This window comes from Hibiscus syriacus, unplaced genomic scaffold, assembly GCF_006381635.1.
Source record: "Hibiscus syriacus cultivar Baekdansim isolate YM2019G1 unplaced genomic scaffold, ASM638163v2 tig00110933_pilon, whole genome shotgun sequence".
Taxonomy (NCBI): Eukaryota; Viridiplantae; Streptophyta; class Magnoliopsida; order Malvales; family Malvaceae; genus Hibiscus; species Hibiscus syriacus.
In genome coordinates, this window is record NW_024062919.1 from 652929 (window position 1) to 668172 (window position 15244).

The following is a 15244-nucleotide window of genomic DNA, read 5'->3' on the forward strand; positions in this document are numbered from 1 at the left end:
ACTATAAAGTTAGACATGTATGATATATTTAAGTTATACAACTGTAATTATATTTATTAATTTTCCATTTATTACTCTAAAAGATTTATAATGATCGTTTTTATGTATAAGATTTACTTTTAAATTTTGGAAAACAATGGAGAGGGTCAATGGTTTATAAAAATTCGTAAGTCCTAGCAAATGGAAAAGCAGCAATCCTTGTAAATAAGCAAAGCACCATACTTTAGCATGTCAATAGTTTGTTTTTATCTTGGATATGCCTTACTTACATTTCCTTGTTTGTAATGCAAATAAAAGAGAAGAAGAATACTTCAATAAAGAGATAAATCAACTGTATATATTATTAATTTCCATTTATTACTCTAAAAGATTATAATGATCGTTTTTATGTATAAGATTTACTTTTAAATTTTGGAAAACAATGGAGGGTCAATGGTTTATAAAAATTCGTAAGTCCTAGCAAATGGAAAAGCAGCAATCCTTGTAAATAAGCAAAGCACCATACTTTAGCATGTCAATAGTTTGTTTTTATCTTGGATATGCCTTACTTACATTTCCTTGTTTGTAATGCAAATAAAAGAGAAGAAGAATACTTCAATAAAGAGATAAATTTGTCTTGTGGAAATGCTTTTAACGTGTCAAGTTTTCAAGTCTCTTTTCCATGTGATTTGTTTCAATTTTTGGTAACATATATTAATATATTAGTCTTTCTTTTCTTCTCGTTAGTACGTTCATAGTCTTTTTTAACCATTGATAACATATACACTCTAGAAACGCAGTTACTCGAATTTAGGACCTCAAGAGAAAATAATACTCCCTTTAATCAAGTTGGATGTGAATATAAGAATGGAATAATTGTTTTAATAAAGAAAGTGATTATTCTTATAGAAATACTTTAGCATATCAAGTTTTATCAGCCTCTTTTCTATATGCCTTTTTTGGATTTTTGGTAATTTGGTTGTCTTTCTTCTCAAGAAATTATGTACTTGTTTAAGAAATTTTTGTTCATTGTTTGAACATCGAGTTGTCATTCACTGTTATCTCATAGTATTCTTTACTCACAAAAACACAAATGGACAATGAAGCTTATACCAAAGCTTATTGTTATGGATGCAGGGAAGTGGTTTCAGGTCCATGCTTTACTTGTGCACTCTGCCATTATCACCTTCATCAGCAATGTGCGGAGACACCTTTCCAATTTCCAAACACCTCGTCTTGGATTGTATCATCCGTATCGGTCTGAGGATGGTGCATGAAATGAACGTGAATATAAGAAAGAATAAAACTTTAACAAAGAAACGATTATTTTTGTAGAAACTCTTTCTTTAGCATATCAAGTTTTGCAAGTCCCTTTCCCATGTGCATTGCTTGAATTTTTGGTAACATATATATTTTTGCAATTAACGGGTTTAAATTTAAATATTTTAAATTTGGTTTCTGCATGAACTATCGATCCTAGTATGGTTAGTCTTTGAACAAATACTAACTGATATTCACCTCATATTTATCTAATTTTAAAGATCAAAATTATAATTTCTCAAATTTTTTGGTGGCCGTGACCCACTGGCCTTTATTGTGTTCTACTACTTACTCCAATGTTTCAACTATTATGATATTCATTTTCCCATCCCACTCACGTTTAGAATTTCACTATTAAATGCATGAACCAACTTACCTCATTCGTTAAAAGAATTGTTGTTATTCCTAGATGTCATGAGTTCAAGCACCAACGACTGCAAGGGTGATCGAGCGTTCATTATCAAATGGTTGTGAGCACTAAGAACAAATACTACTTTGTAATCACCTTTAGCTTAATTTTAAAAAAAAGAATTTCACTATTAAATCTGTATCGACATTAATTGGATCAATTATATTAACATTTTTTAAATTTAAAAATATTTAACAATTTTTTAATATAAAATAATAATTTTTTGAATAGAAGCCGCTAGTCTTATTAAAAAAGTAAAAATATCCAAAATTACAATAGGAGTTTACAACTATCATCGTAAACTAAATATATAATTTGGACATTTTCTTATAGCATTGAAACTAGTCACTTTTGATCATATAATGACAATAGATGGAAAATGTTAAAAACTCAACCAAAAGACTCAAATAAAAAATAGATACGAAAAAATCTGACTTCATCAGTAAACGAACGACATAAAGGGGATTAAGCTATTGAAAGATCATTGAGAATCACAAATCAGAGTCAAACGTTGTGAGAAACTATCCACGAGCGTAAAATTGTGTATCCAAATTCAATTCGAGAGTTTATAGCAGGGAATATCAATAGGATTATAACTAAGCGTCATCTTGATCAATTTTGGCGTTGTCAAATCTAATCATGAGAAAACATAAAATAAAAAGAACAATCAAACGATCGAGAGAGAAGACAAAAAACGTGCCACAAATGCATAGTAAAACGTGTCACAAAGTTAAAATTATCTTTATTAAAAAAGAAATAAATAGAAAAAAAACCAACAATCGATAACCAACATCAAAACCGATGTCACCGTCGACTAAATAAATCAAAGAAAAAAAGGTTGATCTGATATATAGAAAATATTTTTGACAAGTTCAATAATTGAGTCCTTAAATATGAATCGAATCTAAAACTTTTTAAAAGATCTTTAGATTTACGGGGAATCTTTTCTCATATATTAATTTAAGTATTTTTTTATAGAATATTAATTTAAGTATTTAATATATTTTTTATTTTTTATTTTGTTCCTTGATTGTTCCTCAAGAAATTCTTTACTTGGTTGAGAGACCAACTTTATTCTTTAATCCCACAACAGACAAGAATCCTATTCCCTCTAATTGCTATTTATAAGAAATTGTTTGAACATTGAGTTGTCATTCACTACTATCTCATAGTATTCATTACTCACAGAAAAACACAAATGGAGAAGAAAAATAAGAGAGAGATGAAGCATGAGTTCCATGGGCATCCCTTGGTGTTTGTGGAAGTGCAAAGCAGTGAAGCTGATCCCAAAGCTTACTGTTCTGGATGCAGGGAAGCGGTTTCAGGTCCATGCTTTACTTGTGCAGTCTGCAATTATCACCTTCATTCAAACACCCATGGATCTATTCAAAAGATTCAGCTGCCTCTGGTGTCATCAACCATTGCTTGATGCTATCTACTTTTGTTTTCGACTGTCCATCCTTTGTTTTCCATAAGAAATGCCTTGATGAGTTACCCGTTAAAATCCATCACCCTTCCCATCACCACACCCTCTTTCTCTTGAGTGTGAAAAGAATTCTCTCTTTTGCAAGCTATGTCAAACCCAACATTCCGGATACTTTTATTCTTGTTCACTTTGCCATTGTAACATCAATATTGAATGTGCTTGGCCGAGGCCCGTTGTTGAAGATAAAAGGCACCATCAGCACCCATTCACCCTCTTCTGGAGACCAGGTTCATTCATTTGCGACGCGTGTGGCACTGAGGGAAAATATATTTCTTATATATGCTCTACATGTTGTGTTGTCGTCCATAAAGACTGCACAAAACTCCCACGCATTATCAAATTCTCACGACATCATCACTGCCTTTTTCGCAAATATTTTCTTGAAAAAAGACAGCTTACAAGGAAGGATTGCAAGATCTGTTTCGATGAAGTGAAAGTAGAGCATGGCAGTTACTCTTGTGTGGTACCAAGTTGCAATTACGAAGTCCATGTGAATTGTGCCTTAGACGATAAAATATTTTACGAGTTAATTGAGGAAGAATGCCGGTGTGAGGAGCTCAATGCAGCGAAGCAGTCTTCCATCACTCGTGTTATTGAGGTGAATGAAGATGGGGAAGCCACAAAGATTGAACATTCCAGCCATGAAGGTCATTGTTTGGTGCTAGCAGACAAGATGGAGAAGGAAACTGATAGACAATGTGATGGGTGCATGCTGCCTGTCTCAACTCAGCTCTATTATTGTTCGGAATCAGATTGCCATTTTTGTCTTCACAAAAGTTGAGCTGAGTTGCCAAGAATCAAGCAACATTGGCTTCGTCAATTGAATGCTACTCTTTGATTTGAAGATCTCAAGTTATGTGACCTGTGCATTCGATTTTGTAGTGGTTTCTTCTACAGCGTTAGAGGAATGTACGAAGACTACGATATTTGCATAAGGTGTGCAAAAGTTGCTGATATCATTGAAGGGCAAGCACACCAACACTTCCTCTTTTTTGATTTCAAATGCAAGCAGAAGAAGTGTAATGGTTGTGGCAGCGGCTGGCATTGGGTTGGTGCATTCAGATGTGGAAAGTGCAGTTTTGCTTTGGATTTTGGATGCGTAACGTTACCACATTCAGCTCCTCACAAATCGGATGAACACATGCTATACCTTACTTATCATAATGATAATGATTATCCAAATCATCGTTATTGTGATATTTGTGAAGGAGAAAGAGATCCAAGCCTTTGGTATTATCATTGTTCGATCTGTGATACTTCTGCTCATCCCGATTGCGTTCTTGGAAATCGTCCATTTGTCAAGAACGGGGCCACCATGTGGTATTATGGCAGACATGATCATGAGCTTGGTTTTTTCAGGAAGGCTACGGGTTATCCTGAATGTTCCGATTGCGGTAAGCTTTGCCAAGAAGAAATTCTCAAGTGTGCTCAGCCTGCATGCAACTACATTGCCCACTACAGATGCCGCCGGTTTGGAGAAGAAAACTTTTGAGCCAGTGGTAAGGATAAATAAAAAGCCATTATTCTCTTTAATCATCAATGTTTTAATTTTAATCGTCTTTCATGATTGTAGACGTGTATGAAGATTTTAAACAATCCAAGGAGTTCACAAGGGGTTTGACATTTCATTCCAACTTCTCTGAAGAAAGGATTAAAGTGAGCTATATCTATGATTATGAGTATTAATAATTGTGAGTGTAATTTGTTAATTAATGAATGAGTTTGTGTGATTTGGTTTCAATGTCACTTTGGGATTTATTTGAGTTTGTATGGTTGGATTGAGGTTTGTGTATGGTTTATTTGAGTATGTATGATTTTATTGTAATCGTAATTAATTTATGGTTTCATACATCGTATCATCACTGGTATCATCTACCTCAAATACCTACTCTGTTGCTTCTGGTTCTCTGGCTTTACGCCTACCAAATTGCCTTCTTGAACATAGCCTGCTGGATAAACATAAAATGAACCATAAATGTCATTGTGAAGTTTCCAAATAAGAAACTAAAGATGATCGAAGGTAATTTGCAGTAAGCAATGAGAAATGTAACAACTGCTTGTTTAAAAAATAAAAATTAAACATATTTTTAATTGAAGATAAGAATAAAATATATATTTTTAAATTAAAATAAGAATAAAATATATTTTTAAAAGTTAAAACATATAAAATATTATGAATTTAAGTAAAGTATTTATATTATTTGGTCAAATATATAGTACATATTGTTTACTTTATACTAAACGATAGGATTGATTTAGTGGTTTGGTGTTTGCTTCATTGATTAGGAAGGTAACATGTGTCATCCTCTAATTTGAGGGGTTAAATTTATTTTAATTTATTAAAATAGGACCAAATTGATATAAAATATAAGTAACAAGGACTAAATGTGTAACTATATAATTTTTTTGGCACCAAAAAATAGAGAAAAATATTTCTGACAGTATAACTTGTCAAAATAATTAAAATATATAACTACAAAAATAATTGATCACAAAACTTAAATCTTATTATTTGACCTGATAATTTTTTCCTTAACAATAAGTATAATTTATAATTACAAAACTTGTCACTACATAACATATTTTTTTTGACACAAAAGAGGAGGAAAACAAATTTGACAATATATTGTGTCATTATAATTAAAATTATAACTACAAATATAACTTGTCACAAAAATTTAAATTTCATTATTTATTATGACAAATTTATTTGTAATAATTATTAAAATTTATAGTTTTGAAATCTGTAGTATATTATTTTTTTGCTCCAAAAAAATAGAGGGATATATTTATGATAATATATATTTTTTCACTATAATTAAAATACATAACATGTCTATATAAGAAATCACATCAACAAAAAAAAGTTATTTTTAAATTAATTAATTATAATGTATGAACCAGAACGAATCTACATAGAAAATGAGACTGGGCGTTACTCCTCCCAAAATATTTGGTCTAATAACATTTTAAGTCCTTATTAATTTTCTTTATTAATTTAAATTTAATTCGTGTTACGCTAATAAATCCCTATTATTTTAAACTTAGGTACTTTATGTCTTTGGTATGAATTAATTCAACACCGCTATATCTTGATTACCCTTCTCTCCATAAAGCCAGCTATTTCTCATACTCCATTAGTGCCCAAGCAAGGTGACGAGTGATGGAAAAAAAAGGGCTTTCCCATTCCTGTAAATGCCATAACATGAACTTAACTGAAAAGTTACTCTGGATGATCATAAGTGCCGACAATACGGACCCGATGTGTGCCTCTGAACTAAGTCTGCTCTTCGATTGACGGCAAGCTGATGAATGTGGCAACAAACCAAATGAATCCGTGCCATTTTCCTTCCAAACACTATCGCCCTTGTAATTAGCACCAGAAATCAAAACACAGAGTTCCAAATGAAACAGAAAGACCATCCAACTATAACTTGATAAAATTATGTAGAATTGTTAGTTTTTCATCGAGACCGCGTATCATAATATTCTACTCTTTCACACTTCGTATCTCAGCAGTGTCTCCGTTTTTCTCCACCACGTTACTTTGCTCTTCGATGGTGTCTGCACCGTCATCAACCTTAGGACCCTTCTTACCCTCAATTGAGTCTCCACTGCAGGCCTGTAAATCGGGATAGTTTGTGGTTTAGAGAATGCAACCATAGGGCCACAGTTCCTTCCTCACGCTCCGTGGAGCCGATACGAGAGTATATAAACTACATTTTGAATTCCTCTGCCTCTTCTTCATAATATTTCATAGACAACTTTTCCATTTTTGGTTATAAGGCGAAAAGAAGTACTCATCCAAGTACAAACCAACCTCGGGTGCTGTAGGTACATTGATGCGTACATCCCTGAAATTCATCAAGATATGTATTAGCCACAAACCAAAATTCGTTCACAAACATAATCTAGAGTATTCGGACTCTCATTCTCTAAAGTATCTATGATTAACACTTGTGTCAGACACATTCGGATTTGGTACATGGTATCCTCCAAATATATTGACTATATCATACTAAACACATACCAATCCAACAAGCATAGCAATGCAATTCAAAACTAAAGTACTTACTTTCGCAATGCAGTTTCAATGAGAGACTCGGGAGCACAATTCCTCTTACTTTCGCAATGCAGTTTCAATGAGAGACTCGGGAGCACAATTCCTCATGACGGGCAACCGCCATACCGATCATATTTCGAATCTGATGAAGCATGAAGCTCTGTCCCACAACCTCACACTTAACAACCTTGCTAGAGTGAAATGAAACAATATAGCGACATGCAGCAGGGTCTTCAGCTTTTGTTCTTGTAGTGAAGTTACGGAAGTTGTGAGACCCCACATAGTGATTCAATATTCTATTGAACCTCTCCTTTTCTTCCTTACCTTTGCAAAACCGTTACCACCGTCGTTAATCAGCCGATCAGTCAATGACGTGTGATCGGTCAATCACCCACGACCAAAACCCCCTGTCTTCGTAACTGGCCAAGCAACTAATGGCAGTGTAGGTGCAACATTTCACGGACGTCGATTTCCACCTATATTGCTGATTTTCGCTGTAATTAGAGGTTGGAGTATGGAGTTTCGACTGTTGAGCATTCTTTCGATCATACATCGTTGGATTTTTGGCTGATTGACGACGATGGCGTCGGCCGATAGTGACAGAGAGATTAAAATTAAGGTTTTGACACCAAAAAATAGAAGAAAACATTTCTGACGCTATAACTTGTCAAAATAATTAAAATATATAACTACAAAAATAATTAATCATAAAAACTTAAATCTTATTATTTGACCAGATAATTTTTCCGTAACAATAACTATAATTTATAATTACAAAATTTGTCACTACATAACATATTTTTTTGACACAAAAAAGGATGAAAACAAATTTGATAGTATATTGTGCTACTATAATTAAAATATATAACTACAAATATAATTTGTCACAAAAATTTGAATCTCATTATTTATTGTGACAAATTTATTTGTAATAATCATTAAAATTTATAGTTTCAAAATTGATAGAATATGACTTTTTTTACGCAAAAAATATAGAGGGTTATATTTATGACAATATATATATTTTTTACTATAGTTAGAATAGATAACATAACATGTATATATAAGAAATCACATCAACAACAAAAAAAGTTATTTTTAAATTAATTAATTATAATGTGTGAACCAGAACGAATCTACATAGAAAATGAGACCGGGTGTTACCCCCACTCAAAATATTTGGTCTAATAACATTTTAAGTACTTTTTAATTTAAATTTAAGTCATGTTACCCTAATAAATCCCTATTATTTTAAACTTAAGTACTTTATGTCTTTGGTGTGAATTAATTCAACACCGCTACATCACTTTTATTAATTATTTTGGGTTATTAGTTTTTCGAAATCTATTATTCTCTCCATAAAGCCAGCTATTTCTCATACTCCATTAGTGCCCAAGCAAGGTGACGAGTGATGGAAAAAAGGGCTTTCCCATTCCTGTAAATGCCATAAGCATGAACTTAACTGAAAAGTTACTCTGTATGATCATAAGTTACGACAATACGGACCCGACGTATGCCTCTGAACTAAGTCTGCTCTTCGATTGACGGCAAGCTGATGAATGTGGCATCAAACCAAATGAATCCGTGCCATTTTCCTTCCAAACACTATCACCCTTGTAATTAGCACCAGAAATCAAAACACAGAGTTCCAAATGAAACAGAAAGACCATCCAACTATAGCTTGATAAAATTATGTAAAATGGTTAGTTTTTCATCGAGACTGCGTATCATAATATTCTACTCTTTCACACTTCGTATATACCTGCGCACATTATACACAAATCTCAGAACTCGTAGGATCAAGAAACTTCAATTTTTGGAAGCAAGATACAATCATTTCTGGTTAACATCATACACAGCACAACTGACTCATGTTAAAAAAGAAAAATATGCACCATTATTAATTAAGTTCACTTGATTGATTCAAACCACGACACTTTTCCCTTCCTTTATAGAATACACATAAGACTGAGAAACCCAAGAAAGTTGCGGATTGCAATTAAAATGAGACGCACAAAAAAAAAACAGTACATACATTTTACTTTAATGATCATTAAAATTTAACCTTATTGAAAGATAAAATTTTGATTATTAAATGATCATTGTATATTACAAAATAGTGATAAATTTTGATAATTTTAAGGTTCATCTTAATAAGTTTAATAATCATTTATTTTTTTAATAGTTTAATAAAGATTTAGGTGAAAACATTTAATTTTAGATTCCCCCCTTTTTCAATACATTCGTTTACTAAAATTAGATTTAAAAATAAAATTTTATAATCCTATAAATAATTAAACATGTTTAAATGTTCAAATCTTCATTTTTTATTTCATCTTTATTTTCGATATTTGAATCATCATAATCACTTATACAATGAGTAATAAAGGCTTATCCTTTTACCAAAAATAAACATAACATAAATTAATTTGAAAAAGAAAAAAAATAATCTTCTCGATTTAGAACTAATACGATCCTTTCTAACTTTTTGTAACTATACAGTTTGAAATATTAAATATAAATGCTGATTGAGTTTAATTTGATTAATATTATTAAACATATTTAAATCTATACGCCGAATAACTTGCACATCAAGAAGAAATATATGTAAATTAATAAGAAAAATAAAATTATTAATATATATAATTCAACAAATATTGTTTATGAATATACACATTTTATATAAAGCCTATATGCATTTAAAATTTTGGATTTGGGCATTTAATATACATATTTTAATACCCAAAATTCATATATTATTTATGAATTAGTTAAGTTCAAATATGATTATATATGAAACACAATTCAAATTCATAAATATTTATAAAATATTTCAACAAATTTATAAATTTTAAAAAAATCATAAATATCACAATCACAGACATTTTATAACATAATTATATATATAAAAATTTTGGCTATCAAAATATCTAATAATAATTGAAAAGAAAAAGATCAATTAACTGCCCATTGAAGATCAACTGCACCCTGTTTCCCTTTAGTCTCTCGGCAATGCTTTTCACAGTCTACGGAGCATGCACTTTGGGTAGCATCTTTCTCTTCCATGCAGAATGGCATGCAATTCTTCATGCATGGACCAAGCTCTTGGCTTGAACACATTTCACCCATTATAATTATGGACAAAATCAACATTATGATTATTCTTTAATAGTCATGTTTAATTTTTAAAAAATATATTTTTAAATATCAAATTAGGTTAATCAATTTAATGTATTAGTACATGTGGATTTTCATATAAAATAACTATAACTATAACTTGACGAATACGACACACACGAATCAGTACAACTTATATCAGTACAACTAATATCAATATAGTACTGAATACACATTCCATTAACAGCTGTAGTAAAAGAAGTTTACCCATTCACCATTAAAACGGATGTTTTGAAAATTCTCAAATGGAATACTGAACCATTTGCTACATGCATGAATCTCAACTATCAAAACCGTGTTCTAAATTTTTGCAAAAAACAACATAAGCAACAGATTCGACTCGTAGCAGATTCGCATTAAACTCGAGTATTTATCGTGATGCATCTGAAAAGAAATAAAAACCAAATTCCTAATGTTTGTAGCAACTATGGAAGAAACCTTTTGGATTGAGAGCACAAAATGTTAGCCTGAGTTGCCTTCATTTGGCTTTGGAATTCTTTTGTAGTCATAGTTGTTTATATCAACCTTCTGTTGCAATGCCTACAAAATAAAAGAAAAGGCAAGTCACGAGGACTCTTCGTTTTTTTCTCAAAGTGCCCGTATCCGATATTTGTGTTCGATGCATATTTAAACAAGGGTCCGGAGATTTATGAATAACATCGAAATAAAAGATCTCATCTACCTTTAACTCTTCCTCCAATGAAATATTTTTTGGCTTATATGCATCGATGGGTCCTGTTCTTGATAACGCTTTCTTCGTCTCGATGATTTCCCATTCTTGATCATCTTTCACCTTTGCAATATCCTTGCTGAACTACGAAATAAAATTGAATTTTAGAAGACAGTTGGCCTATGGATTAGAGGTGTTGCAACAATAATTGAAACAGATAATCATATTGAAAATAAAAGTCCAAATATTCAGCAGTTCTCAAGTGGAGCATCAACCGCAGATGCAAGCCGAGAGTTTTCATGTGAACTCAAGCAAGACAAAAATACAGCAGTGATAAATACTCTTCCGTTTAAGCATTGGCACCTTCCACCAATGTTGGTTGAGCAACTGAATTTTCATCTAACCTCTAATGCTGCCGGAAAATCAGACAAAATGTCATCTAACTCTACCCACTAAGCTCATAACCAAACCAACTAGTAAACCATGATAGATGACCGATCTTGAACTTTACACTCAAGACTCAATGGATAAAGAGCCAAACAAGAATCATATCAAAACCTTTCCTTTTAAAAACTAATTTGGCTATGTACCTTAAAACCGTGGTAAGATATGTATGTCTGTGCATGTGTAATTGTGTAGATATTGTACAGTACTGGATTAAGGCCGAGTCAAACGAGAAGTTGACCTATTAAATAGCCTTCTGAAATCGGATTTTTTCCACCAACTTTACAAATTAACAAACAAATACCACGATTGAAACCGACCTCATAATACTATAGGTCCGACTACAATCATAAGAAATAAAAAAAACTGAGCCAATAATCTACAGCATAACAAGTTTGCCCCCCAAAGTTAACATGACATCTACTGTTCTCATCGCAGCAGATATATTCAATCCTGGATGAAACATAGGTCTCATCCGCTAAAGCGATCAATAGAGATCCAAGTACCAGAACAAACCTGCCTTGCAAGAGGTGGCCGAGGCCGACTGCCCCGAACACGGTCAATGAAATCATCGGAAGCCCATATCTGATAAACGGATACTTCCTACCCCACCTTCGGAATGATGACGACGATGATGCACTCTGAACCTTTGCAGTGTCGGCAGTCGGATTGCTTGTTTTCTGAGGTTCAGCTGTATGTCTCTCAACGGATGTCATTTTCAGCAAATCAAGAAACAAACTGTATACAAATGTCAGTTTCAATAGAACGTCAACTATTTTTACTTATCTATTCAGTTTAGATAGCCCAAAAAAACTCAAATATAAGTGACCATTCAATAAAAAGATCGAAAAGCCACCTAAATCCTAAACTTACCACTACCCTTTCAACATTTATATCCTATGCTACCCGGCCTCTTCATTTTTCCTAAAATAGTTGTCCGACACATGCATCGACATATATTTTGAACATGGAAATGGGGACTCGGACATAATCTCCCAACTATACAGAAAAGCTCTTTTTGAAGCAATTGAGTATACTCGTGTATGATAAATTCTCATATCCGACGCTCACACTCGAGTTTAAATAATATAATTTATATCTAACACAATATACATACCAAGCTTCTCCAAATTCAAGTCCAGTTTCAGGGCAACAATATCAGTTTTAAGTTCAACAAGAACCACAAAATTCTCATAAACTGAAACAAATTTTAATTGGGAACTTTTCCTTCTTAGTTTCCCACAAAAACACAAATAATTAAGAATAAAAACAAATTTCTTTCGTTCACCTAATCTCAAATTACACTTTTTCACATATTGAATAAATAAGTAATTCTAATTAAAATAATTCTAAAACCATAAATAAATCAAAAGACCTAAAGTGAAACTAAGAATTTTAAAAAAATTATGAAAATTTATCAAACAAACAAACAAACAAATTTTCAACATAATCTTTTTAAGTACTAAATTTATGCAATGTTCTGTTAAGTGGGTATTGCTGATTCTCCCGATTCTCAATTCATTCACAACTTTATTTTTTAAATAATTCAAATTGATGGCTAAAAGTTGCAGTTTAACGAGGGGTAAGCAAAATTATACTAGCAATACGAGTAAAAAAAGAGTATAGAAGTCAGTTTACGAACCTCCTTTAGATGGGTTTAATTCAGCTTCTATGAATTTGCTTGATTTTTGTTTTTATTATTTTGATTTCGGGGAAAAGGGGAAAAAACAGAGCTTGAGGAAGTTTCATTTGAGAGAGAACGCGAAGAAGAATAAGAAGAAGAAGAAGATCGGGCACCGCCGGAAAAGAGGCCCAAGCCCAAAAATCCAATACCCAATGGCGTCGGTTGATGTTCATGAATTGGATTGAATATCAGACATTTTTTATTTGATTAAGTTAAAATGATTATAAAATAATATTTTATTTTAAGTATTGTTTATTATTTGACAATGAATGTTCAATTATTTTTACAATCGTTGGTGCTCGAACTCGTAAACAATTTCTTTAACCACTGAAACAACTTGGTCCGTGCAATATTGGATCATTTAAATATAAAAGAAATAAAATAATTTTAAATCTTTGAATATGCTAATTGTTTAAATTATTTTTTAAATTCTTTATCCATCTTAACATCTAAACCAATCATTTAGATGGACATAATGTAAAAGTGGTATATATCATTGTAATGATTAAAATGATTATATCCTAAAATTAAATCCAAAAACTAATCGGTGCATGAGGTTTCTATAATTTTTCTTAAATTAGTATATAAAGCTTTTCTTGAAACTGATTAATGGTGTGATATTTTAAACTTATTTTCTATTACACTTACACTTCGGTCATCGAAATTAAATAATATCATTAGTTATCTTCGACAAAACTCACGAGATATTGCTGTGAAAAAAAACAATTCACGTGATAATGTTGTCCAAGAAATAATTGTTCAAATGGTGTGAATTATACAGTGCATGGATTGGTCGCCATGCAAGCCAAACGAGATCATAGGTCGCCATACACTCGGTGCGACCTTGTAGGTCGCCATGCAAATGGCTCGAATTCCTCTGTGATTCTGCTGAAATCACGACAAAGATGGCTCTGCCTCCCTCACCCCTGTCTCCCTCATGCATGCAGCAATTAAATCACGATAAAAGTGTTCTATACGAGCTGTGGTGAGAGGATGAAGCTTTGCTACGAGCTGTGGCGAGAGGATGAAGCTTTGCATGTGCCATGCACGTCGGAAGAGGTCGCCATGCACGTCGGAAGAGGTCGCCTGCATGCAGTGGGGAGCAGGCGAGCATGCAACGGGGAGCAAGGCGCAGGACAAGGTCGCCCAGCGTGCATGACGACCTACCATGTCGCCTGGCGTGCATGGCGACCTACAAGGTCGCCCGGAGGGCATGACGACCTATGCTGGGAAGCTGCCACGCCGTAGGTCGCCCGGAAGACATGGCGACCTACGGCCAACACTGTGCAATTCGCCCTATTTGAGCAATTAATCTTGGGAATACGTTATATCGTTAAATAAAAAATTCGAGAACGTTATCTCGAAAGTTTTGCCGTCATCGTCATTAAGGAATGATTTCATTTTGACCACTCATCAAATTAATAACGAAAGTGCGTTTATGTATCATTTCGGATAAAACTTGAAGTGCACGATGAAGCGTTGAAGGGGGTATTATAGAGTTATACTGCTTCAACTCTTTATTTTCTTTTAAGCATACACACCTTATATGATGAGCCTTTCACTTTTTCCTTATATATGCCTTTTGTTTGAGTTTTATTAGATGAGCATTTCACTTTTTCCTTATACAGACCTTATACGACGTTAAGAGACTTGTTTCTTATGTTAATATTTATAAGGAAATATTTTAATTATATTTTTAATTTCAATTCTAATTATAAACATTTATTGTAATTTTATATATTTTCTCTCTATTAATCTACTTCTATTTCTGTCAAGAAAAAGCCTCCATTCGGAGACTCAGTTTCGACATATATTTGATTCTTTTAAACAACAAAATACATATATTTGAATTCGATTAAATATAACTATAACAAAAAGCCAAAGGAAGATGAAGGAACAGAAAGATTCCAAATAACATGTGTCAAATGATTAATGCTCGATTTCAAGTACCACTGCCTAACAAATTTCTCCACAATCGTGATTATGTATCTTCTTATATCAACTATACTATA

At 32.6% G+C, this 15244-nt stretch overlaps 3 protein-coding genes across 3 annotated transcripts; 2 read left to right on the forward strand and 1 right to left on the reverse strand.

The window, feature by feature from the left end:
* The first annotated feature begins 2906 nt into the window (after positions 1-2906).
* Positions 2907-3975, forward strand: LOC120147079. Its single transcript, XM_039160535.1, has 3 exons — positions 2907-3033; positions 3102-3421; positions 3589-3975. Exons 1-3 carry the CDS (start codon positions 2907-2909, stop codon positions 3973-3975), a joined length of 834 nt encoding a protein of 277 aa, XP_039016466.1.
* On the forward strand, positions 3118-4863 carry LOC120147057. The gene is made up of 2 exons (XM_039160520.1): positions 3118-4693; positions 4768-4863. Exons 1-2 carry the CDS (start codon positions 4328-4330, stop codon positions 4813-4815), a joined length of 414 nt encoding a protein of 137 aa, XP_039016451.1. The 5' UTR covers positions 3118-4327; the 3' UTR covers positions 4816-4863.
* Positions 4864-10836: 5973 nt separating this feature from the next.
* On the reverse strand, positions 10837-13326 carry LOC120147121. The gene is made up of 4 exons (XM_039160566.1): positions 13191-13326; positions 12065-12286; positions 11117-11243; positions 10837-10974 (listed from the first exon to the last, which is right to left on the reverse strand). The coding sequence occupies exons 2-4, from the start codon at positions 12262-12264 to the stop codon at positions 10897-10899; spliced, it is 405 nt and encodes a 134-aa protein (XP_039016497.1). The 5' UTR covers positions 12265-12286; positions 13191-13326; the 3' UTR covers positions 10837-10896.
* Positions 13327-15244: the final 1918 nt, after the last annotated feature.

Coding starts and splice junctions, on each gene's coding strand:
- LOC120147079 (XM_039160535.1), top strand. CDS start 2,907: ATGGAGAAGAAAAATAAGAGAGAGATGAAGCATGAGTTCCATGGGCAT. Junction 3,034..3,101: donor ATGCAGGGAAGCGGTTTCAG/GTCCATGCTTTA, acceptor TCTATTCAAAAG/ATTCAGCTGCCTCTGGTGTC. Junction 3,422..3,588: donor CACCCTCTTCTGGAGACCAG/GTTCATTCATTT, acceptor GAAAAAAGACAG/CTTACAAGGAAGGATTGCAA.
- LOC120147057 (XM_039160520.1), top strand. CDS start 4,328: ATGAACACATGCTATACCTTACTTATCATAATGATAATGATTATCCAA. Junction 4,694..4,767: donor AGAAAACTTTTGAGCCAGTG/GTAAGGATAAAT, acceptor TCATGATTGTAG/ACGTGTATGAAGATTTTAAA.
- LOC120147121 (XM_039160566.1), bottom strand. CDS start 12,264: ATGACATCCGTTGAGAGACATACAGCTGAACCTCAGAAAACAAGCAAT. Junction 11,244..12,064: donor GGCCACCTCTTGCAAGGCAG/GTTTGTTCTGGT, acceptor TTCGTAGTTCAG/CAAGGATATTGCAAAGGTGA. Junction 10,975..11,116: donor CATTGGAGGAAGAGTTAAAG/GTAGATGAGATC, acceptor TTTATTTTGTAG/GCATTGCAACAGAAGGTTGA.